At 40.1% G+C, this 26719-nt stretch overlaps 1 protein-coding gene across 1 annotated transcript in view; it reads left to right on the top strand.

Annotated features, from left to right (window-relative positions):
• Positions 1-26719, top strand: part of LOC118773252 (NACHT, LRR and PYD domains-containing protein 12-like) — a 47281-nt gene that overhangs the window by 6964 nt on the left and 13598 nt on the right. Inside the window, exons 5-16 of the mRNA XM_036522105.1 lie at positions 1404-1581; positions 1839-1969; positions 2132-2326; positions 2947-3123; positions 3589-3762; positions 8034-8207; positions 8401-8574; positions 10303-10476; positions 21517-21690; positions 22145-22318; positions 23298-23471; positions 23731-23904. Coding sequence (XP_036377998.1) covers positions 1404-1581; positions 1839-1969; positions 2132-2326; positions 2947-3123; positions 3589-3762; positions 8034-8207; positions 8401-8574; positions 10303-10476; positions 21517-21690; positions 22145-22318; positions 23298-23471; positions 23731-23904 — 2073 coding nt within the window. The remainder of the gene's footprint in view (positions 1-1403; positions 1582-1838; positions 1970-2131; positions 2327-2946; positions 3124-3588; positions 3763-8033; positions 8208-8400; positions 8575-10302; positions 10477-21516; positions 21691-22144; positions 22319-23297; positions 23472-23730; positions 23905-26719) is intronic.

Below are 26719 nucleotides of genomic sequence, written 5' to 3'. Positions count from 1 at the left end.
GGCCTCTTATTGCACAGTATGGGTTAAATGAAGAAAAGACAAACTTCATAAAACAACAAGAAATGGCTGGAAAATAAATTAGAGTGCTCCCTCCCGACAGCTAGTTGCCCCCATGACACCCGCACCCAACAGTATACACTGCATCACACTATACTATACTATAACAGTATTACAATGAAACACAAATGAAATAAAATGAAAGAAATACAAAAAACAAAACAACTCTGGGGAAAACGGTGGCTGAGTGGCTGTTCACAGGCTCCTTAATTAGAGGTGGGAATTCATGTAACGTCACCACTGCTGTTGGCTTTGGGATGCTTCAAGCAACATAACTAAAGTACAATGAAATAAACATAAATACATTTCATCCAAATCATGATAAACAAGAAAATTCACAAAGTAGAAGAAATAAGAACTAGTTCACATTCTTTACAAAAACCCGGTAACCTACCGAACAAACATTCTAATGAGTTGCATGTTCACAGTGGGCTGTGCTATGCAGTATGCAGGATAGTGAGTTCTAGTGTTGACTGAAGACCCACCTCTTCAGACTGTATCTCGATTCCACCTCAATCTCCACCCCCCAACATCTGCTACTTGTGGTACTTGCTGTTTATTTTATGTGTAGTATTGTGATGTGTTTTGGGTTCTGTGATCTAGTGACTGAAGTATGGAAGTATACTTGGCTTCCCTTGTCTAGTCAGGTTGTACAAGTTAACTAAGGGTTGGGTTTGAATAGTGTTATGCTTTCATTGGGTCACAGGACCACATCGTGAAGATTGAAAAAAGGAAAAAACTGTAAAATTCTTGCAGGACATGGTGTGGTTTGTATAGTATAGGAAGAAAATTGATACAAGAGAACAAAAGTGTTGCTGAACCAATGGACAATTTAGTGGCTAGTTACACAAAATACTGCTACCACTTTTGAGGACTAGAGCTTCTGTGAATTTGCACAACATAGCCCAACACTAGCTGGAACTTGGCCAGGACAAAAATCAAAAGGAAACCCAGAACACAGGAATTTTTCTTGTTGTTTCAAGCAGGGACTCGTTTAACAGCTGATCTTGCTATGTCGCTACGTCATGGGTTTGATTATCATAGACCATTGCCACACCTTTTAGTCCCTGTAAGATCTAGTTACACACTAATGGAGGAGTTAAAAATGGAATAAAATTAGGTATTTTTAGTCTCTCATAATAACATACACAACACAAACCCGTACAACCCTGAGGAGTGGAATAATTCCATTCCCTGACCCTGTTCTGAGCCTGTCCTGATAATATAAAGATCAATGTATCTGTGTAGTTACCATGTAGTGGAGACTCATGCCCAGCTCTTTTAGGGTGTGTGGAGGCAGGGGGTTTGTGTGGAATTATCTGATATGACATGCTTTTGCTTTCCAGTCTGAACAGCTGTAACCTCAGCAAGGAATGCTGTAAAGTGCTGGCCTCAGCTGTCAGCTCAAACTCCTCCAGTCTGAGAGAGCTGGACCTGAGTGACAATGAGCTGCAGGATTCAGGAGTGGAGCTGCTGTCTGTTGGACTGGGAAATCCACACTGTAAACTGGAGACACTGAGGTCAGTTCTTCAGGGGCCTAAACTGACATTCTAGAGTGATATATTTGGCTTAGGTCAATGTTTCAGTGAATTTATTTAGGGTTTAGATTCATGTCGTTGTTTCAGCAAAACTGTGATCATTTCTTTGTTTAAAGATATCTGTCAGTGTTATGTAGAAAAACAGTGGGATTTACAGGTGTGTATGAGAACAAAAAAATTCTGTAAGAATTTAGTACTTTTTGAGCTAATGTTATTATATAATATGATATGATTACCTTACAGCTGAACAGCTGTAACCTCAGTAAGGAATGCTGTGAATTGTTGGCATCAGCTATCAGCTCCTCCAGTCTGAGAGAGTTGGACCTGTGTATTGACAAAGACATGATAATTTCTTGGATTAATGTTATACCACAGTGGTATTTATAAAAAATAATTTCCAGATATTTTTTTCAAATATGCCACTAAAGAAATGATTTGATAACTTGGTGCACACCTTTCCTGAAAACATATTCAGAAAGGAAAATCATTGTAACATCTAAAAAAAAATTCAAATCCCATTAAACTGGAAGAGTGAGGTGCTTTTCTTCTCTCTGCAGACTGTCACTGTGTGGAGCTATAGAGGGGGGCTGTGTTTCTCTGGCTTTAGCTCTGCATTCAAACCCCTCTCACCTGAGAGAGCTGGATCTGAGCTACAATCACCCAGGAGACTCAGGAGTGAGAGCGCTCTCTGCTGGACTGAAGGATCCAAATTGTGAACTGCAGAAACTGAGGTGAGATTTTGGGGCACTTTATGGTCCATTGCTGGAAACCTGTGAATACAGACTGGTAAAGATTAACACTACTGGTCTCTAACATTGACTATTTTACTACAGCTCTCAGTCTCTGCCATTGAAAGTAATTTCTGCCATGTCTAATATGATAATATTTCTCTAATGTGGCAAAATATTCAGAAATTTCTCCAAGCTTAAGAAGTCACACAGTGTAGCCAATGAAAGCATTAATATAATGGTGAAAAAACATGTTTTGTATGAATGGAGTAATACCATTCCCAGAGACTGGTCTCAGTCTATCCAAATAATATAAAGATCAAGGGTCAGCATAGTTTTTGTGTCATGCTGATACACTTTAACACAGTCAGTCACACCTTAGGGGTCAGCTGTAATTCTGACCCATCTCCTGTAAGTTGTGTGGGTGCAGGGTGGTTGTGTGGAATTATCTGATATGACAGCATATGATATCAGCCTATCCTGATAATAAATAATAATAATAATAAAGATCAATGTATCTGTGTAGTTACCATGTAATGGAGACTCATGCCCAGCTCCTTTATGGTGTGTGAGGGCAGGGGGGTTGTGTGGAATTATCTGATATGGCATGATTTCCTTTCCAGGCTGAACAGCTGTAACCTCAGTGAGAAATGCTGTGAAGCGCTGGCCTCAGCTATCAGCTCAAACTCCTCCAGTCTGAGAGAGCTGGACCTGAGTGACAATGACCTGCAGGATTCAGGAGTGGAGCTGCTCTCTGCTGAAGGACTGAAGAATCCACACTGTAAACTAGAGACACTGAGGTCAGTTCCGCATGGGCAGCAGTGTAGCATAGTGGTAAGGAGCAGGGCTCATAAATGAAAGATTGCTGGTTTGATTCGCCACTGGGGCACTGATGTTGTGCCCTTGGACAAGGTACTTAACCCAGAATTTATTTATTATTTAGTGGTATAAATTGTAACTTATGTAAGCCACTCTGGATAAGAGTGTCTGGTAAATAATAATGTAATGTAGAGGCCAGAATGATATATACTGTCTCAGCCAAATAGTGTTTTATTATTATTAAATTATTTAACATTGATATTTGTAAAATAATAGGATTTACAGGTTTGTTCAAATGTGTTGCTATAGTTTGATATGTTCATTTGATTTAAATCCTTCATTTAGCAACCAATCCTCAGAAAATTGTTGAAATATTCACTTCCCAAAGAAGAGAGTTATGTGTCCAGAGCTGGGAGAGTGAAGAGCTTTTCTCCTTCTCTCTGCAGGCTGTCACTGTGTAGAGTCACAGAGAGAGGCTGTGTTTCTCTGGCTTCAGCTCTGCATTCAAACCCCTCACACCTGAGAGAGCTGGATGTGAGCTACAATCACCCAGGAGACTCAGGATTGAGAGCGCTCTCTGCTGGACTGGAGGACCCCAACTGTAAACTGGAGGCACTCAGGTGAGATCTTCTTGGACTTGTTATAAAGACTTTTATTTAAAATATTCATTTCTTTGCTGGGTAATGCAAAGAATACAAATACATCATCTCTCTAAGAACTGATTCATTTTCAGTACAATGCTGGAACTCTTTGAAAATGGCAGCACTAACATGAAAATATAGCTGCAAGCAGGAAAGAAAGGGCCTGATTACTATTGGTCTTATACTCTTTGCAATTCATAGGTTTCATTTCCTTTGCACCCAGTATTTTACATTTAGCAATAGTGTACTGAGCGGAGCCTGGGCTTACCTTACAGTTATAGTTACCAATAACAATGAACAACTGTATCAATAATTTTATTACTTGGAATGTCCGCGGATTAAATGGAAATATAAAGAGACTGCAGTGTCTCGATTACTTGCGTCGTAAGCGGAGCCTATTGTTATTGCCTTTCTTCAAGAGACACATATGAAGTCGTCCGATGTTCATCGAATTCCAAACAAATACTGTAAAATACTTGCGCATGCCCATAACAAAACTAAGGGGGTTATGATTTTGATAGACAGGAAGCTTGACAGTCGATCTTTCTGGGAGTGACTCTGAGGGCAGGTTTTGTGTTGTATCCATAACTCTGCAAGGTTTTAAACTCTGCTTCGCATGTATGGCCCGAATATTTATGACCCTCTTTTCTCTGACGAAGTCAAACATAAGTTGCTTCAGTGAACTAACGCCTGTATGATTATCGGGGGGGATTTCTGTTTGGTTAAAGAACCTCTTCTTGACGCCTCACGTAACGATTCAGTGTCGGCTAGGGTGGCAGCATTTTGATACATTTTTACGCGATTTAAATCTGCTGGATGCATGGCGTCTTAGGAATCACACCGTCAAAGACTTCACGTTTTTCTCCTTTCGACATAATACATATTCTCGTATTGATTACATATTTCATCCAGTATCCTGAAACACATTATTTCTACTGATATTCTACTAATCGTACTATCTGTTCATGCACCGGTGCTGTAGGCCTACGGCTTTGATTTTTCTTCTAGGATGAGCGGCTGCGGGAGATGGCAATTCAATGTTTTTCTTCTCCAAAATGTGGGCTTTTTCAAAAGGCTTAAAGGAGTTCCTAGAAATCAACAGAGACCCCAAAATCACCCCTCAACAGTTATGGGAAGTAAATTGTTTTATCAGAGGTTTATTTATTTATTTATTTATTTCGGTTCTAATCTGAATAAATCAAAAGAATCAAAGAAATCAAAGAATTGCTCATTTGGCGGCCGAAATTAAACGGATAGAATGTTTACAAAATCATAATTTCCTGCACTCTAGAGTGACTCAGCTTGTCTCTTTAAAAGCTGAGTTTAAGACATTGGCTAGGTTGAAAACAGAGTTCTTACTACTCCGGACCAGACAGTTATATTATGAGCATGCAGACAGACCCAGCAGACTTCTAGCTTTGAGAATTAAACAGTGTCAGCGGTTAGCCTCTATTGACGCAATTAGAGATGCCAATGGTATATTAATTTCACAGCCCCTTTCAGTTAATGAAACTTTTAAAACATATTTTTTGCATATTTATAAATCCGAGGTTTTCACTGACTATGAAAAAAATTAAAGAATTTTTGAGTGCATTGCATCTATCATCTCTTTCAGTTGATCAGGCCAGACTTTTGGATGCTCCTCTCACTCCAGATGAATTAAAAGACCCTCTCAATGCAAAAACGCAAGTCCCCGGGCATGGTATTCCGCCTGAATTACTGCTGGCAGCATGGGATCTTGTGGGTCCCTTGATTATCGACTCTATCAATTATTCCATGGAAATTGGCTCATTCCATACGGACCAGAAATACAGGCCTAATTTCATTGCTTCTCAAAAAAGACAAGGAGCCAATAGAATGCTCGAGCTACAGACCTATAAGTTTGCTAAAGTTTGACCTGAAGCTCTATGCAAAAGTTCTTACAAAAAGACTGGAAAAATGTATTGATGGTTTGATTCATTATGGCCAAACTGGATTTATGAGAGGTAGGTTAGGTGCCGATAACTTGTGTAGACTTTTGCATATTCTTCATTTGGCTCTCCAAAATGCAGAGTCTTTTGACATTTTCTCAGTAGATGCGCAAAAAGCATTTGACCACTTAGAATGGCCTTACTTATGGGCTATGCTTGAACGGTTTGGTTTCGGTCTCCTATTTATACATATTGTTCGTACCTTATACAATAATCCGACTGCCTGCGTTCAGACAGGGTCAGTCATATCTCCCCAATTTCCACTTAAAAGAGGTACTCGACAGGGCTGTCCTCTGTCTCCCGGTTTATTTGCCCTCTCATTAGAACCTCTGGCACAGGCTATTTGGCAAAGTTCTGAAATTTCCCCTATCTGTATTAAAAACACGGTCCATCATATTTCTTTATATGCGGACGACATTCTGCTATATCTTTCAGACTTATCCAATTCGATTCCAGGAGTGCTTGATATGGTTGATAGTTTTGGGTCTCTGTCAGGCTATAGGATAAATTGGAATAAATCAATTCTAATGCCTCTCAATTCTGCTGCTAAAAACTCAGTTCTTCTCTTTTCTATGCCAGTTCAGTCTAGCTTCATATGTTTAAGAATCAAAATCTACCCTAACCTCCAGATGATTCAGAAACAAAACTTTTCATCTACTCTAAGTAAAGTTAAAGCTGATCTCACAAGATGGTGTCCATTACAGCTTACTCTACATGGTAGAATTTCAGTAATTAAAATGAATGTTCTCCCACAAATTAACTTTTGTTTTCTATGCTACCCCCGTCACTTCCTCAGAAATATTTAGAAGAAATTAATTCAATGTGCAAAAATTTCATTTGGAATGGCAAACATGCCAGGATACGGTTGGCAACATTACAGTGTCCTAAAGTTTATGGTGGCAAGTCCTTGCCGAATTTTAAATTTTATTACTTGGCTTTTCAGTTGAGAGCATTCAGGGTTTGGTTTGATTCTAATTCCTTTGCTTCATAAAATAGAAGAGGTCATAATAAAACCAAATAGAATTCAGGATTTAGTATTTTCAGGCCTCAAAAAGAAGTCCATTTCCCTTCGCATGTATTTCCCTTCGCCGTATAATTTCAAATTCTCTAGATGTGTGGCAACAGGCAAGTAAGTATTTTGGTATATGTCTTAATCTTCATAGCTTGTCCCCTGTTTGGAATAATAGCTTTCTGCTAACAGGATCAAAACCTTCTCATTATCCCCCATGGTCTAGCAAGAATGTGCATGTTTTGGGTGATATTTTTGATGATAAAGGCCTGCGTATGTTCCAAAATATTAAGGAAATCTATTCGCTTCCTGGCTTCTCATACTTTCTGTACCTTAGGCTCCGCTCAGCCCTCCGTGCATACGGAGCTCCGTGGAATAGGGCTCTCCCAACCCATCCTTTGGTACAATCCCTTTATTCTGCAGGTATATTCTCGAGGCCTTGTTTCATCCCTGTATAACAAGTTTGTATCTCATAACATTAACAGTCTTACTGTTTCTACTATTTGGAGTAGGGAACTTAATACCTTAAGTGTTACTGTAGATTGGGGTTCAATTTGGCACAATATTTTTACATCCTCAGAAAATCTGGCTCATCAATTGATCTATCTTAAAGTGGCACATAGATTCTATATTACCCCGTACCGCAGATTTCAAATGAAAATATCGGACACATATCTTTGTACAAGTCGTCCGTACATATGTGGTGGGAGTGCCTTCCAATAAAGGATCTTTGGAACTATGTAGTATCAACACTTTTCTAGATTTTCTAGGTGTGCAGATTCCTATGTGTCCTGGTTTGTTAGTGCTTGGGGATGATTCAAATATTGTGCTCAGTAGACCAAAAAGATGTGCTTTATTGGTGGGATTGACTGCAGCTAAAAAAAGCTGTCCTAAAGGGTTGGGTAGAACCTGGGATTCCATTGGCATATACTTGGGTACACTATTATTTAGATATATGCATTCTGGAAAAGTCCACAGCAAGGTTACACCAAGCCAATGTGAACACATTAACTGTATGGACTGATATCATATGTTGCATCAGGAGCCTTTACAAAGATGCTCTTCATTATGACATTGTCATAGTTGTCTCTGCTTTGCAGTGATCATATGCTGTAATTATGTTATATTTATTTTGTATATCGTGTCATCGTCTTTTTTTGATGTGATGATCCCCCCAAGCTAATGTACTCATTTGTAAATTTGAAAATTTTGAATAAAAAGATGTTAAAAAAAAAAAAGAATTATCTGATATGACATGATTTCCTTTCCAGGCTGAACAGGTGTAACCTCAGTAAGGAATGCTGTGAAGCGTTGGCCTCAGCTATCAGCTCAAACTCCTCCCATTTGAAAGAGCTGGACCTGAGTGACAATGACCTGCAGGATTCAGGAGTGGAGCTGCTCTCTGCTGGACTGGGGAATCCACACTGTAAACTGGAGACACTCAGGTCAGTTCTTCAGTGATATGATTTAGTGGCTGGATTGATGTAGCTGTCTTTGCAAAACTGATCATTTCTTAGTTTAAAGATATTTCAGTGTTATGTAGAAAAACAGGTGTGTACGCAATTAGAACATTTATGTAAGAACTGATTAATTTTTAGTTCAGTGTCAAGATTTCACATGCTATGGTTTCCTTTCCAGGCTGAACAGGTGTAACCTCAGTAAGGAATGCTGTGAAGGGCTGGCCTCAGCTATCAGCTCAAACTCCTCCAGTCTGAGAGAGCTGGACCTGAGTGACAATGAGCTGCAGGATTCAGGAGTGGAGCTGCTCTCTGCTGGACTGGGGAATCCACACTGTAAACTGGAGACACTGAGGTCAGTTCTTCAGTGATATGGTTTAGCGGCTAGATTGATGTGGCAGTCTTTGTGCTATGCCACTGAAAAGGGGAAAATATAAATTCAAGAGCAAAGACGGGACATGCTGCTCTCAATTCAATGTTGTAATGAACGAGAAGCAGACAATACGCTCCCCCTATAGGCAGACCGTGAGACCAGTATAATCAATTACCCATTTTAGTTAGACCAAAATAATAAATTATATTATCACTTAGAAACCAAATGAAAATACGGCGATATAACCAGATATTAATTGAATCATATATTTTTTCATACACCATTTTCTTACACCATTACATTTGCACTGAGGTCAGTTCTTCTTTGTATAGGCTAGATCAGGGGTGTTTCTAGCTATTGAAAAGATCAGGGGATAAGTCAAGTTTGCCTGGGGCTTGTCTTTTTTATTTTTATTTTTTGAAGGGAGATCAGCATCAGTAGGTTGGGGAGGTTATATGTACCTTTATAATAAATAAATATTATCACGCCTTCGGATGCTGCAAGTCAAGTTCTGCTCTGTTACACAGTCTGTTGTTTTGCTATAAACACCTCCTTTTTCAGGGTGAAAATATTCAGGGGTAGGCTTAAAATATTCAGGGTTATAGCCCCGAATGATCGGACCTAACGACGCCACTGGGCTAGATGTAAAGAAATTTAAGAGTTACTCTCCTTTTGTAATGGACAGTCAGTAAAATATACAAAAATACCTAGATATGGTGTATTTGTCAAATGTTTGGCATTACACATCAGCAGTTTTGTCAACCTTCTCTACCTCATACTCGTGAATAAATTTTGAAATTCCAGAGCACAAGTGTTGGATACATATGCCAACAGCATATATTAGTTTTTTTTTTTTTCTTAAAAATATTTTCTAACTAAAAAAAAATTCTAACACAAAACCAATGTTTTATTCTGTGTGCAATTTATTTAAAAATGCTGAAACTCAAAATTATTTTAAATTTCACACAGAGAAAAATTTGGATGTATCATTTGTTGTTCATTAGAATGTGAAAATTGGTCAAGGGGCTAAATACTTTTGCAAGGCATTTTATGTGTAGTTATTATTACCCTGTAGCAAGGATTCAGGGACCTTAATGTGTGTTGAGTGGATATAGACCAGCCTGCCTTTCCACTATAGGAGATTGGTGGTGCTCCACCAGGTACTTTAAGCAATTATCTCTCACAACATCAGCAGCAATACATGCTGGGTACAGTAGCCAGGTTTGCTACGTTTCAGTTACTTCTACCTAATATTCATAACTCTGTCTTTGAGAATAATTCCCGCTGCACCATTCACCAGATTCATATTTCTCAAATTTGACAAGTGGTGCAGAAATTGCTTTCATTTTCAGAAGAGGAGGCAGTGTATAATTTGCGTGGATGGGTCCATTTTATTCTCTGAGCCTACTATTAGCCTATTCAGATAATATAAAATTAGAATGGTTTGTACTGCATGGAGTAGCCAGTGAAATTGGTTATGTGATTTTGGAAAAATTATCCTTTTACCATACAGCTGGTATTATCTTCTCATCATCTTATTATGACTTCTGCAAATTTTTTACAGTACTATTCACAAAAGAACAGGACTTCCAAGTTTGTTCAAATATGTTGCTGGAGTGTAGATCATAACAGCACATTTTGTCTGAAAAACTTTCATTTAGTAAAACAATCATTGTAACTTTTCATTATTTTTTTTCCTTTTCTCCACAGGCTATCAGGCTGTCAGGTCACATGGAGAAGCTGTGTTTCTCTGGCTTCAGCTCTGCGTTCAAACCCTTCACACCTGAGAGAGTTGGATCTGAGCTACAATCACCCAGGAGACTCAGGGGTGAGAGTGCTCTCTGCTGGACTGGAGGATCCCAACTGTAAACTAGAGAAACTGAGGTGAATTATAGAACTCATTAAATGACATTGTTTTTTTTTTCTGAAGTAATCAACCCAATATATTGAGAAGTCAGATTTCTAGGTTTTACTGAATAATACATTTCAACAGAAGATATCCTTGGCTTATCTCCCTCTGTGAGATGGACACTAACATAAAGACTGTCTCTGTGAGAACAGGAAAGTCCTGACAGTGTGTGGAGCTCTCCCATTGTCACAGGGCTCTGAGTTTCCACACTGCACTTCATAGACAGGCTGTGTGTCACTCAATCACTGTCTGTTCTTCTGGTTTTCTTTCAGTGTGGACCATGCTGGTGAGTGCAGAATCAAACCAGCACCAAGGAAATGTAAGTTTATTTGAACTAAAAATGAACTATAGAAGAAGCATCAGGGGAGTTCACATCAGATACAGTAATCTAGAATATGGGAGGCATTGAGATTTCTATCATATTCTTTATTTTCTACCAAGGCAACCAGTGATAAAATGGTTAATTAGACATAAGTTTTTGTAAAAATGTTCAGACATAACTTTCTCTTGCCAAACTCTGTGAAAGCATAGTAAAATACACTTTATCATGTTTTTGAATCAAGAAACAATATCAATGCATTATGTTTTTAAGCACGTTTTCCATATTTTTGTTTCTTTGTGTGTCTGCGCGTGCGTGTGTGCGTGTGGGTGGGTGTTCCCTCCCTCCTCTCTGCAGATGCCTGCCAGCTCACACTGGACCCCAACACAGCACACAGAAACCTGTCCCTGTCTGAGGGGGACAGGAAGGTGACCTGGGGGAGAAAGGAGCAGCCATATTCTGACCATCCAGAGAGATTTGACTACTGGCCCCAAGTGCTGTGCAGAGAGGGTCTGTCTGAACGCTGTTACTGGGAGGCTGAGTGGAGTGGGAGTTACGCCACTCAAATAGGAGTGGCATACAAAGGAATGAGAAGGAGAGGAAGGAATGAGGACAGTATCCTTGGAAAAAATGACAAGTCCTGGTGTTGGGCCTCTTGTAATGAGAGTTATTCTGTCAGGCACAGTAAAGAGGCAACTCCCATTTCTGCTCCCCCCACCCCCTCCCACAGAATAGGAGTGTATCTGGACTGGCCGGCCGGCACTCTGTCCTTCTACAGTGTCTCCTCTGACACAATGACCCTCCTGCACACATTCCATACCAAATTCACTCAACCCATCTATGCTGGGTTTTGGGTTGGATCTGAGTCATCAGTGTCCCTGTGCCAGCTGGAATAGACTCCTGCATCTTTGTGAGACTAAGGCAGGGAGAGGTGTGCAGTTAAAGGGCTCTAAGGGGTTGGTCTCTTAGAGATGACACCCTGGGAAAGACTCTGGGTTGGCATACTAAAGATGACTCTTCATGGTGCTTTTTACATTTTTTAAAATTATTTTATTTCATGTGTTCAATCAATACATTTATTTTCTGATATTTTCATGACTTTAAAAGAACCGGATAGGAAGGAAACGGATAAAGACCTACGTCCTGTGATTGTTGTCACCATCTCTGCTAATGTGTGTTATCCTTTTTTGGGAGCATGTGAGAACTCTCAAAGACAGAAATTTATAGAAACCTTGGTCAGGAGCTGTATCTGCTGTTAGAGGTCACACTAGTTCTTTGTAATGAATAATTGTCAAACAAATGAACAAACAAAAACAAAGAAAATGTATTTAATATACTGCATTTCACAACCAAGGCTGTCATAAATTGTGTTACAGAGGGAATTAAAAGAGACAATTATTACCTGACCCCTGGCAAAGAGGTGATCTGTTGAAGCTCCAGGAAAAAAATGTCTATTGAAAAATTGCCACATACGCACTCATAGTGAGATGTGTGTAGGTCATTACATTATATACATTATTATTTAGCTGATGCTCTTATCCAGAGTGACATGCACAGGTTACAGATTACATCTATACAGTTGGATATTTACTGACATTTACTTTATCCGGGGCAATGGGTGGGAGTAGACAAACTCGTATATCATATTTGTTCAGAACAATAACAGACAAGAAAGCACAGTCTCAGCAGCATGGAAAGGAATTCCCGCCAGTTATAAGCCATAGCAGCATAACTGTTCAGGCAGAAGTGCAGAATGTGCGCATTTAATAATTGGGCCCTGGCATTTTTTATTGTCTTTGGAAAGATTTTTGCAGGAGTGTTCCCACCCTAACAGTATATAGACAATATCTGCATTTTTACGAAAAGTATTTTTTGTGCTACCAGGAGTTAAACAATTCCAAACAATTCATCTTTGTTTATCCTCATGTTGTCTTATGTAACCATAAATTCTGTATCCAACACACAGAAAGTAATTGGGAGTAGATTTTACATATGTAAGAAAGAGGTATGCGGCGACATGTCATCTAAACGGCTACGTTGACTCAAACACACTCAACAGTTCTGTTGTTTTTGCCAGTCAGCTTCTCTGCTTGTGTGAATAACCTGCAGGGTGCTGCACCTCCCACACAGGGAAACATACCTCAAAACTAAGCGTCCCTCCCCTAATGGAGGGTGGCGTAAACCAGAAGTATTGGACAACCAACCAGTTGTCTTTGCCCTTTACAGCAGTTTCCACCAGTAGGTAAAACTATTTTCATGGCAACTGGCAGATTCACAGGAAAGGTAAACAGTAACTGGTTAGACTGCTTCACATTCTTCAGAATAAAACATGAAATTGAAAGCTCAGTCTTACCTGTAGTATAACCTTGATGGAGGAGCTAGAACTGAAGAACTAAAAAACCAACACTTTTTACCTGCAACAACAAACTCAAACTTGACCAAAAATGGACATTCTAGCATGACCATAATCCACACAATTATTCATCTAAATCTTTTTTTTATCCAATACTCTGTAACTACGAATTGCTCTTGACATGATATGCTACTTACTAACTGATATGCTACTGAGGCTAGGGTTATTCCAGGTAGTATCTGAATGGTAATTTTGATTCATTCCAGTAAGTAGATTACTATACTTAAAGTACTGAATACTCATAGCACTGAAATCCAGTTACACTCAGTCACTATTGTTAAAGTGGAACTTTCAAATCTGCTTATCAAGATAAGGCAATGTGCTGTTAACACTGGTCTGTTCAATCAATATTTTCATGTTTTGACCTGTTGCTGATTTGCTGGCTGTAATAGTGTACCTTTTATAAAGGAGAAACCTTATTGGGTCATGCTGTACCTAACAAGCTTAAGTCCAAAAGGTCACTTCTAACCAGACTGGAGAATGAGATTATAGGGTTTTTATAGTGCTAAATGACAGCAGTAAAGACACAAGGATGCATACAATACCTGTTTTCATATACACTGGCAGCCTCCCTAGGAAGATAATCATTAACAAACTACAGATGACAGCATGAAATAGAAACCAAACTGCACAGTCTTAGTTGTGATACTGATGGGGGAGAAGAACAGAACTGTTTGCACAGAGGATCAGCTGTGAAACTGTGTACAGGTGAGTGCAGTCTGTGTAATATGAAGAGAACCAGATCAGTAAGTACCTGTGTACAGGTGAGTGCAGTGTGTGTAATATGATGTCAGACCATTACGTACCTGTGTACAGGTGAACATAGCCTGCATAATGTGAAGTGAAGCCAGACCAGTAAATACCTGTGTACAGGTGAGTATAGTATAATACAGAGTCCTCTTCTTTATAGGTAACATCCAAGATCATGGAGAAATCGCAGTAAGGAGTAAAACTTAGAGGCAGTGTAATGCAAATAGCCGGTAAATAACCAATGTGTCAAGCTTCTTTAACATTTATGAGTTTGATATGACACAACCAATATGGTGAAGCTACATACGGGCTAAATATGTACTCAACCCTGAACCGTTTCATAAGGAATGCCCGCAGATTAATAGATAATCTCCCCAGTAAAGGTAAAGCCCACCTGCCCCAAACCTGCTGGACTGTTAGAATCAGCTGAGCTGTTGGAGCCCAGGGAGACGAATGGAGTGGATCTAATGGGGGCTTTCCTTTGAAGTGAAAAATGTAGCCACAACAGAGGGGTGTGATTCATTCTGACTGGGAGTGTGGGACTGAGGGAATTTCACGCTTGGAGTAAATGGAATTAATCAGGAGAAAGAAATTACACAAGCTGACACACTCCTGATTCCCTGTCTACAGCCTATGGAGGCACAGCTGCAACCTGAGACAAACACTACAAAGGTCACAATCACGCAGCAGTGAGTTTTTATTGGTCCAGCTCCTCAGCCAATCAGTCATTCTTTAAGCAAGGTTCTAAGTCCAAGAACAGTATTTCATGCTGACCTGTATTTGACTCACCTGTATAATGAATCAATCTTTCATTTTGATCAAACTTTTTGATTAACCATACAACTCAAGGGACAAATTCTGGACAGCCAGACCTGGCAGTAAAGGGGTCCATTTGTCCAGTACATATCACAATGCAGTCAAAACTTTCCTGGAGAACATCACAGCTACTTTTTCCTATTATTTTTTTTCCTCCTGCCTAGGCCTGGCTTGTCATAACACCAGCTTTTCTATTCAACAATGAATGCCCCGAAAATCAAGTGAATTAAAATTATGAATAAAAATACAGTTCAGCCAACATCCACTTTAATCTTTAAATGAGCTTAACTTTTACTGGCTTTAAATGCCTTAGGCATGTTAATTATGAAGATGGAGGAAGCATGTTAAATGTTAAAATGCAGAATCCGAGTCAAACATTTTGTTACTGCAGACTTTGCAGAACGCTTACAAAAGCGTTTAAGAAAGTCCTGGAAATTTCTGATGGAAATAATGAGGGAAGCTGAGAATCAAAGTGGAAAAAACAGGAAATGAGTTAATTATGGTATGCATAAGCATATACAAATATTTTAATTATTAATTCCTATGTTAACACCACCTGCCACCTAGTTTCAGGGAGTTTCATAAACCTTTCAGTATTACTCATCCAGAAAGTCTCAACCTTTTTAAATATCAGCACAGTAATGAGTGTCATTTTCAGCCGAGGTACAGTCAATGCTCCTGTTACTTCAGCTTCACCATTTCATACCATTAAAACATATCAACATCCAATAAAAAGCTGAACAAACTCTCCCATTCACGACAACCATCCTCCCACATTACATTTGCACGAATAACAGCAGGGAGTGTGTATCACTCTGTCTGGTGTGTTTGCAGGTCTGCTGATCTGGGTAAGAAGCCCTGGACTTCCCTGGTTCCTCTCAGTCCATACTCCTGAGGAGGGGTATGGACTCTGAAATGAGTCTCTCTGGGGAGTGTGAGACCCATGATGGAGCCATGGACCCTGAGAGTAAGAGGTGAGAGGAGCTCTGTGTGCGTGTGTGTGTGTGTGTGTGTATCACATCTACAAATACATATCAAGCTCCTTTCCATGATGCTAATCACATTTAGATTAAAAGGTCTGTCTATGTGCTCTTAATAGGGTCCAGCAGGAGAGAGCAGACTCACCTGTACCCAGCTGTCTCTCTGTGAAGAGTGATTGGTCAATGGAACAGCCAATCAGATTCAGTGGAGACATTTCTACTGATCAGAGGTGAGCTCTATGACTAATGAATACAGAGTTTTCTCGTCATTTTGTCTTATTTATTCCTGATGGCATAAATGTTAAACGATCCCTGTATATACTACAGAATCATGATGAAATCGGCAGCTCACATCTGACTTAGCGCTGACAGATTTCTGTTATTGTGTGCTGTTTACAGGGTCCATCTGGAGAGACCAGGCTCCCCTGTGCCCAGCTTTCTGTCAATGAAGAGTGACTGGTCCATGGAACAGCCAATCAGATTCAGAGAAGGAGCCTTTCCTACTGATCAAAAGTGAGCTGTTATATCTTAAGTAAATAAAGTATTATTGAGAATTCTTAAGCCCTTACAAATATCACTCTACCACTATGAATATTACTTACTTCATGTCACTATTGATGTCTTCAGTAATCTTTTTTGGGTATGTCAAAAATTATTAATTTTTATTATTAAAAATTGATTAAATTGTTATAAAATACATTACTGAAACACCCACACTACTGTCATGCAAGTACACATGCAATAGTACTAATAAAAAACTAACAAAGACAATCACCATTGCAACACCATAGTATATCAACTAAAAGCTCAGTTCCCTTGAACAGATACTTGACTGTACACCTGTCCAGCTGTTCTGATTTTCCCAGGTGAGCACAGGTGTGTACAGTAGATCTTTCTGCTTATGTTTTGTGCACAGAGTCCAGCTGGAGAGATCAGAGTCAGCGATTCCCAGCAGTCAGTCTGCCCAGAGTCACCAGATGGGTTTATCATCCATATTCAAGGTGGGGTTTTTGTTGATGCGTATCCTCTCGTGCATAGGAAATAATTATTTTGTTGCAAATTAGCAATCCTTAGGTATGAAACAATCAGTGATAGTGGCTGCAAAGGGAAGTAACTAGCGTAGCCAAACTGAGTGTTGTGTGTGAGTGTACAAACACCGCCAAACAACCCGAAAAATGTCACGAGGCAGATATGTCAGATCGGTGAAGCACAGGTGAACTCGCTCTCTGGATATCCGACTTCTAGGTTCCCACAGCCACCACAGCCATATCATGTCATTTGACGTTTAGTTGATGTTTATTTAAAAATGGTGGCACCGAGGCAACAGTTCCCACAGGGAACAGGGAGGGTAAAGTGAGTCCAGGCGAATCCAAACAACAGCACAAAACAACCTAGTGATAACAGTCACCGTGGGCCACAAACAAACACTGTCTACTGACATCCTGCTGAAGATAAACAGCTTTTACCAAAATGACTGAAATCATTGTAAGTCCCAACAAATGCTCTTCACTGGTGTACCCTCAACAGATCAATTTACACATTTCCAAGGCAAAACTCAAACAGTGCCAATTCACCAGACCATAATGTATCTGTCAAGTTCAGGCTTTCTGGAATTGATCTGTATTTCCTCCCCTTCCTCTCAGATGTTCACCTCTTTTCTGCTTACCTGGAGGGGAGGCGGCCTCTAGCTGTATGATGACATCAGCAGTATGTGACGAATCAAAGAAAAAAAAGTGTGATCTGTGTGACCCAATCCTAACTGTCTGATCTTCACACACTTGACCTTTAACCCTTGCTTGTTTTCCAGACTATGCTTTCAATGGAACAAAATTAGTATATGTTAGTTTATGGTTTCCTCAATAATTTGATAAGTAGTTTAGACTGTTTAACTATTTTGATGACTTAAACAATTTGTACTTTTTATTTCAGCTGCTTGAAGACGTGCTTATTAAGATGGTGCAGGACAAGCTGAAAAAGTTCCAGGGTGATCTGAGTCAGGATTACCCAGAATGCTTTGAGAGTCAGCTGGAGGATCCTGATGTCCTGGATGAAGTCTACAAGATGCTGGAGAGCTGTGTCTGAGAGGGGACTCTGAAGGTCATAGTGCACATCCTGAGGAACATGAACCACAAGGATGCTGCTGACACACTGGAGAAAAGTAAGAGCTTCTGTCACTGTGCGTCTTTTTAGAAAATTGTAATATTACTGAATGATGTCTACTGTGTTTCGGTTTATGTATATCTCTGTTTTATATAACCTACATGTAATACCAACCAAGAAGCTGTGTTTTCATTTAGGATACATCCATGTATTCGGATGCAACCTGATTGTATTATCTGCATTAAAAACACAGTAGCTGCTGAGGATTTGGTACAAAATAAAAAAAAGAAAGAGTTTCATGTGTCCAGCTACCAACCTGTCTGCCCACAAGCAAAATCATGTGGATTAGCCAGGAACAGGGACCATGCTACAACTGCCACCTACCAACTGTTATTTGTTGCTCTGTTCCTTGTCTGCAAGCACTGATGTAGATGTTGTACCAGCTGGAAAAATATGTGCAGCTTCTCATCGCCATCTCTCCATTGTTGCACATTTATCCATCACGCATTTCAATTATGACCAAAGTTATAATATCAAAAACAAAAATGCTTTCAGTGGACAAACATGCCATGTGACTCAGACGTCCAAATCGGTTCCAAATATAGCTCTCCCACCCATTGATACAAACATGGCTACAACTAATGTTATAAAACTAACAAATTTTCCCAAATGATGCCACGCAAGCTAATATTCAATTCAATTCAATTTTATTTGTATAGCGCTTTTTACAACACAAGTGGCCACAAAGCAGCTTTACATTGATCCCAGGCCTGAGACCCCCTGAGAGCAAGTCTAAGGCAACGGTGGCAAGGAAAAACTCCCCAATTAACAGGAAGAAACCTTAAGCAGAACCCGGCTCAGAGGGGGAGCCCATCTGCTTCTGGCCAGCACTGGGCAGACAGAGTTAGAGAGAGTCTTAAAGTTGTACAATGTACTTTAAGACATTTGAGTTTGATAGACCCTAATAGACCCTATTTGAAATAAATGCTACCCAGTGCTGCCTCTTTTCTTTCAAATAACAATGTGTTACATAGCCAGACATACTATACTATGTGTTACATATTAAACATACTATATCTGGGGTGTATAGATCTAATATGCATTCTGAACCAGAGTAGGTGGAGTAGCGCCAGCACTAACTATTTTATGTGTGGAGGCTTCAGGACTGAGTGTGTCAGTTTATGGGGGTGTCAGGCAGCACAGATCAGGGCAGGGACTTTCCACCCCACCAAACTGTTGTAGCTAGCAGTAAAGACCCAGCATGTGCCTGCTGTCCTCAACCACATGGGTCAGGGTGAGAGAATGGGTATGTATGGAGGGCAGGTTACCATTTGGCACACAGCCTTCATCATGGGACACAGTTTAGGCACACATTTCATCACCAGCAACTGAAATTTAAAAAAGTGTTGTCTATGTGTGTTGCATGACATGTTTATGAACTCTAAAGCCCAGCTTAAATAACATAAGTGTTTTGATTTTGGATCCCATTCTTTTTTTATCAGATCTACTCCAGAGGAAATGCCAAGCCGAACTCAAAAGCAGTCTGAAGAAAAAATTTGAATGTTTATTCGAAGGGATTGCTAAGCAAGGAAACCCTACAGATCTTAATAAGATCTACACAGACCTCTACATAACAGAGGGCGGAAGTGGAGATGTCAATAACGAACATGAGGTCAGACAGATTGAGACAGCATCCAAGAAACAAGCCACACAAGAGATTGCGATCCAATGCAACGACATCTTTAAGCCCTTACCTGGAAAAGAGAAACACATCAGAACTGTGCTGACAAAGGGGATCGCTGGCATTGGAAAAACAGTCTCTGTGCAGAAGTTCATTCTTGACTGGGCAGAAGGAAAAGCCAATCAGGATGTTTATTTTATATTTCCTCTACCTTTTCGAGAGCTGAATTTGATGGTGAACAAATACAGTCTGATACAACTGATTCACCACTTCTTCCCAGACATGAAAGAATTGGGATCCATTAAGATAAATCATTACAAAGTTGTGTTCATCTTTGATGGTCTGGATGAGTGTCGCCTTCCCTTAGATTTCCAGAAAAATCAGGGCTGGTATGATGTCACAGAGCCAACATCAGTGGACGTGCTGCTGACAAACCTCATTAAGGGGAATCTGCTTCCCTCTGCTCTCCTCTGGATCACCACCCGGCCAGCAGCAGCCAATCAGATCCCTCCTGAGTGTGTCCACCAGGTGACAGAGGTACGAGGGTTTAATGATCCACAGAAGGAAGAATACTTCATGAAGAGATTCAGTGATCAGAACCTGGCCAGCAGAATTATCACACACATAAAGTCATCAAGAAGCCTCTATGTTATGTGTCACATACCAGTCTTCTGTTGGATTGCAGCCACCGTTCTTGGGAAAATTATGGGTGAGACCGACAGTACAGAAATCCCTAAGACTCTGACACAAATGTACACACACTTACTACTAATTCATATGAATATAAAGAATCAGAAGTATCTCACAGAACAAGAGCCAGAACCACACAGCCTGTTAAAGTCAGACAAAGAAGTCATACTGAAACTGGGAAAGCTGGCTTTCCACAACCTGGAGAAGGGTAATCTCATCTTCTATGAAGAAGACCTGAGAGAGTTTGCTATTGACACCAGTAAAGCCTCACTGTTCTCTGGAATGTGCACAAAAATCTTCAAAGAGGAGTTTGGGCTGTACCAGGGGAAAGTGTACTGCTTTGTGCATCTGAGTGTTCAGGAGTATCTTGCTGCTCTGTATGTGTTTCTCTCATACAGAAACAAGAACAGAAATGTTCTGGACAAAAAGCAGACACGTATCAACAAATTCAGTGGCCTGTTTAAGGAAACAGCAGCGTCTGACTTCCTTAAGAGTGCAGTGGATCAGACCTTACAGAGTAAGAATGGACACCTGGACCTTTTCCTTCGCTTCCTTCTTGGCCTCTCACTGGACTCCAATCAGACTCTCTTACGAGGCCTACTGACGCAGACAAGAAGCAGCTCACAGAGCATTGAGAAAACAGTCCAGTACATTAAAGAGGCGATCAGGGGTAATCTTACTCCAGAGAGAACAATCAATCTGTTCCACTGTCTGAATGAACTGAATGACCATTCTCTGGTGGAAGAAATCCAAAGTTACCTGAGCTCAGGAAGTCTTTCAAGAGAAGACCTCTCGCCTATACAGTGGTCAGCTCTGGCCTTTGTGTTGTTAATCTCAGAAGAGGAGCTGGATGTGTTTGACCTGAAGAACTACATCATATCAGATGAAGGTCTTCTGAGGCTGCTGCCAGTGGTGAAGGCCTCTAGAACAGCTCTGTGAGTTCTGTTCTTCTTTGTTCTAAAGTTGCAAACCTCTAAAAACTATAACAGTGACATGAAAGAAAGACAAGAAGTGGCAGTGGGTTAAAATATATATTTCTATGCAATAATTTGTGTGTCAGTGAAATTGAAAAATTTCAATGATTGGCTCACGTTATTCTTTGAACCTGTCCAAACGAGTGGACAATTCTGACTCGTACAAACACACTGAGTCATGCTTGAGGGGTTGGCTGTAATTCTGACAGGAGAGTCATGCTCATTTCCTGTAGGTTGTGTGGGGGCAGGGGGTTGTGTGGAATTATCTGATATGACATGATTTCCTTCCTAGACTGAACAGCTGTAACCTAAGTGAGAAATGCTGTGAAGCGCTGGCCTCAGCTATCAGCTCAAACTCCTCCAGTCTGAGAGAGCTGGACCTGAGGGACAATGATCTGCAGGATTCAGGAGTGGAGCTGCTCTCTACTGGACTGGGGAATCCACACTGTAAACTGGAGACACTGAGGTGAGTTTGCAAGGGCTTGATATAATGTCTAGACAGACATAGTATGCTTTTCAAAGCTCTGAATATTTCTTGGATTAAAACATTGTATTAGTGTAAAACACATATTATCACTAAAATAACAGTATGTCTGAGTTTGCTCAAATGTGTAGCTGGACTGTTTACAAATCACTCACTAATATTGCTGGAGTTTCTTGTTCATCGATACTGGCCTAAAATTACGTAAGAGTCTCGGCAAAACAGTGAATGTCTCAGACATGTAAATGTCATTTCATTTTTATGGATAAAAATAAAAGGATTTCCAAGTCTGTTAAAGAGTATTTTTTCCAGTGTTAATTAGTTCATTTGGTGCACTGCAGAAATCTTTATCTGACAAAATCTGACTTTATTATTATTTCCCACTTGACTGAGTTATGTGTCCAGTGGCACTGAAGAGCTTGTCTCCTTCTCTCTGCAGGCTGTCACAGTGTAGAGTCACAGAGAGAGGCTGTGTTTCTCTGGCTTCAGCTCTGCATTCAAACCCCTCCCACCTGAGAGAGCTGGATCTGACCTACAATCACCCAGGAGACTCAGGAGTGAGAGCACTCTCTGCTAGACTAAAGAAACCCAACCATAAATTGGAAAAATTGAGGTTAGTTTTTCTGTGGCTAAATATACACTTGAGGCTCCTCTGATACAGTAAGCTTAAAAATGGATTCAATAAATACAAACACAATGTACAAATACAGTTACATTTTTGAGCAGCTCTTTTTGGTGAATGCACTGAACCAAATAATGTCATTGGACACATGATGGTCTAGCATGTTTTAGTAAGTCATTGTTATTGAACGTGTTATTAAATTGTTGATGACATAGCCTTCTTGAAACAGCCATCAGCATCTCAATCTTCATGATAACGATGACTGATGGATTCTGTACATGAGCTCATAAATTACAAGATATTTAATTGTAAAATATGATGTGCTATGTGAACATTCTGCAGAAATTAATCAGATGAGACTGAAGGACAAACAAGTTAAACCAAACAAAACTGATCAACTTTCTCTTACGTCATGAGGGGTATGAGGGGGCTCTCCCATTCATTGTTCTGTATGTCAGCACCAAGGTTTTGAACTTGATGTGAGCTATAACAGGAAGCCAGTGAGATGTGGAGGGGAGTAACTTGAGTACATTTAGGGAGACTGGATTGTGGATTAGTTGTAGAGGTTTGACCACATGGATGTAAAGAGTGGTCAACAAATATTTTCACTTCTGCCATTACAATAGCATTATACTGGTACAGCATTTGCAGAAATGCATGCTGGGTACCCAGATTTTTTCAGTGGCCTTTCATGTTCCACATTTTCACATTCGACTAAGATGCTGCAGGAATCTCTCTCAGTTTCAGTAATCATACATCACAGCCATTCAGATCAGTGACATGATGATGAAAAAACATCATTCATTCATTCATTCATTCGTTCATTTCATCACATGGATGGGCTCATTTCATTTTATGACTCATAGTCTATCTAGGTCACATAAAAATCAGAAGATTTTTGTAGGTGCTTTGTAATTCTGATGCTTACGATTGTGCAGAATTATCAGATATAGCATGACTTCCTTTCCAGGCTGAGCAGCTGTAACCTCACTAAGAAATGCTGTGAAGCGCTGGCCTCAGCTATCAGCTCAAACTCCTCCAGTCTGAGAGAGCTGGACCTGAGTGACAATGAGCTGCAGGATTCAGGAGTGAAGCTGCTCTCTGCTGGACTGGGGAATCCACACTGTAACCTGGAGATACTGAGGTCAGTTCCTCAGGGCCTTGAGATATGGGCTACAGTGTTATCATATATTTAAAAAACCCTGAATATTTGTTGGATTAAACTGTTGTGTCACAGTGCTCTGGCCAAAATTCATAGGATTTCTGAGTTAGTTCAAATGTGTTGCAGCAAATTTATAAATCCCTGAGAATATTTCTTGCCTGAAATCCCTTTATTTAGCAGAACAACTATAATGAAAGTGAAGAGCTGTGAAAGTGAAGAGTTTTTCTCCTTCTCTCTGCAGGCTGTCACTGTGTGGAGTCACAGAGAGAGGCTGTGTTTCTCTGGCTTCTGCTCTGCGTTCAAACCCCTCCCACCTGAGAGAGCTGGATCTGACCTACAATCACCCAGGAGACTTAGGAGTGAGAGCGCTCTCTGCTGGACTGGAGGATCCCAACTGTAAACTGCAGAAACTGAGGTGAAATACTACATTTATCCAATAGTTCATCAGGGTTAGGGTCAATTCTGATTTAAATTCAAATTCATTGGACAATTCACTAATTCACTCAAACATAGATAATTCATCATGTATTTGATTTTTGGAAATTTTCAAACCTTCCAGCTTGAATCAAATTAGAATTGTGAACATTGCGTACTTTGGAATTGAAATTGGCATTTTCTCATTGATGGAATCAATTTACCTTGTATTTAAAATCGACTCCATAATATTTAAATCATGTCACTTTTATTTATATATTTATTTTTTATTTATATATTTCCATTACAGATGTTCTGTTGTGACATTACAGATAAAGCATATAGTAGAGTACAACATAACCCCCAGATAGGGCTATTGAGGGACCCTTGGAAAAACAGTGGAACTATTAACCTTGGGATGAGATGAAAATAGCATCTGTTCATTTTCTTGTATACATACTGTATCAACACAGATGATGCTTGTAAGTGTTTTTGTGATTGAACATTTGGTTTGAATGTTATCAACGTGACAATTAATAGAATCAGTATTCCCGCTTAGGATATCACTCATCTGAGGAAATGGTTTTTAAAATAACTATTTTTTATCTCAAAAACAGCATTTACAATGGTAAAACTACATTGGTCAAATGTCTAGAAATGCATACATTTTTTAGGTTTTGCAGTAAACAGTTGATGTGATTGTATCACTTTTGTAAGTCGCTTAGGATAAAAGCGTCTGCTAAATAAATAAATGTAAATGTAAATGTATACTGATATACATTTCCACGTAGGCTAATTCAGCACATTTTTGATGCCTTTTGTAAAAGGTAAAGAAAGTGTTTTTGTTAGATCTGCCTATGGGCTTGAGCTAAGGGGCATGATGGAATTTAAATTCAGGAACTGAACCGGTCAAGAGAGGGAACTGAATTGAGAGAATTGTTGTGGAAGAATGTTGAATTGGGAATTGCATTTTTATAATTGACTTAAAGTTGAAATTGAGAGGAAATTGATCTGAATTAAAAGACCTGGTCTGGAATTGTAACTTAAATTTAATTGATGGAAATTACAGGAGGGGGAATTGAACTGATTTGATCTTAATCTGTAGGATTGAGCCCAACCTTGTTTATCATATGATCTGATTTTTAAAAGGCTTATGAAAGGTCATTTTTTAGTTTTATTTAAAGATGTTTGTGAACAGAACAAAGCTTTGTCATATCTCCATCTGTGAGATGGTCACTGACAGAATGACTGAGAGCCCTCTGAGAACTTTCCTGTTCTCACAGTGACAGAGTTTCCACACCGCACTTCATAGACAGGCTGTGTGTCACTCAATCACTGTCTGTTCTTCTGGTTTTCCTGCAGTGTGGACCATAGTGGTGAGTGCAGGATCAAACCAGGACCAAGGAAATGTAAGTATGTTTGAACTAAATATTAAACTAACGGAAACACCAGGAGAGTTCACTTCATCTGAAAGAAATACCCAGAATGTTCTAGAAATTCGAATTATTTTGTATCAGGACAACCATTTTTGCAGACTGATGCAACCTAATCATGGCCTTTAATTAGACGAGGGTTACATTTAATTTTTTTATGTGGTACTTCTTTTTAGCAACTGTTAAATTTAATGTGGTATTGAAAACAGAAAAAAACATATTTGCCTCAAGGGCAGGCTTAAGGGCAAAGCACATTGTGGTTAGATTCAGTCTGAGCCAAAGTCTCGTACGTACAAAAATCCTCCAACCAGAAGGATCCTGGAGGATTGTAGTATAAAACAGCAGGCTGTCTCACAGTTAAAAGTCTGAGTAATTGATAATACTTTTGAATCAAGAAACAAAATTAAAGTATCAATAAAACCAAATAAGATTTGTTTGAATAATGTTTCTCATATTTATTTCTTTACGTGTGTGTGTGTGTGTGTGTGTGTGTGTGTGTGTGTGTGTGTGTGTGTATTGGGATCCTCCCTCCCTCCTGTCTGCAGATTCCTGCCAGCTCACACTGGATCCCAGCACAGCACACAGAAACCTGTTTCTGTCTGAGGGGGACAGGAAGGTGTCATGGGGGATAAAGGAGCAGCCATATTCTGACCATCCACAGAGATTTGACCACTGGGCCCAGGTGCTGTGCAGAGAGGGTCTGTCTGGACGCTGCTACTGGGAGGTTGAGTGGAGTGGGAATTGGACTCGTATAGGAGTGGCATGTAAAGGAATCAGCAGGAAAGGAGAGGACAGTCTTCTTGGACACAATGATAAGTCCTGGTGTTTGGCCTGTCATGGTGATGGTCACTCCATCTGGCACAGTAAAGAGAAAACTCTCATTCCTCCTCCCTCCTCCCCCTCCCACAGAGTGGGAGTGTATCTGGACTGGCCGGCCGGCACGCTGTCCTTCTACAGCGTCTCCTCAGACACACTGACCCTCTTGCACACATTCCACACCACATTCACTGAGCCCCTCTATCCTGGGTTTGGGGTTGATGGCTCAGTGTTACTGTGCCAGCTGGAATAGACTCCTGTGTCCTGGAGGAACACCTGTCTCCTCAGTGTCCCTGTGCCAGTCTTTGGGCAACTGACTTTTGTGTATAACCACTGAATTTGTATAAGCAGAGGAGCACGTGTGTACAGTAGACTGAGACACAGGGATGGATTTACTGAGAACCTCGTCAGAGGGTGCAGGTTTCTGCCACTAGAGGCCACTGTATTCCCAACATTAACAGATGAATATATTAAAGAGAATGAATCGGCAGTACAGTTAAAGCAGGCTAAGTGCTCTAACAGGAGATGAAGAAAACGCTATGTCCTGCGGAGGAGGAGACTGTAAAG

The sequence above is a fragment of the Megalops cyprinoides genome, chromosome 2, assembly GCF_013368585.1.
Source record: "Megalops cyprinoides isolate fMegCyp1 chromosome 2, fMegCyp1.pri, whole genome shotgun sequence".
Lineage (NCBI taxonomy): Eukaryota > Metazoa > Chordata > Actinopteri > Elopiformes > Megalopidae > Megalops > Megalops cyprinoides.
Note: the sequence above shows the minus strand (reverse complement) of the source record. Positions and strands in the feature narration are given on the sequence as shown.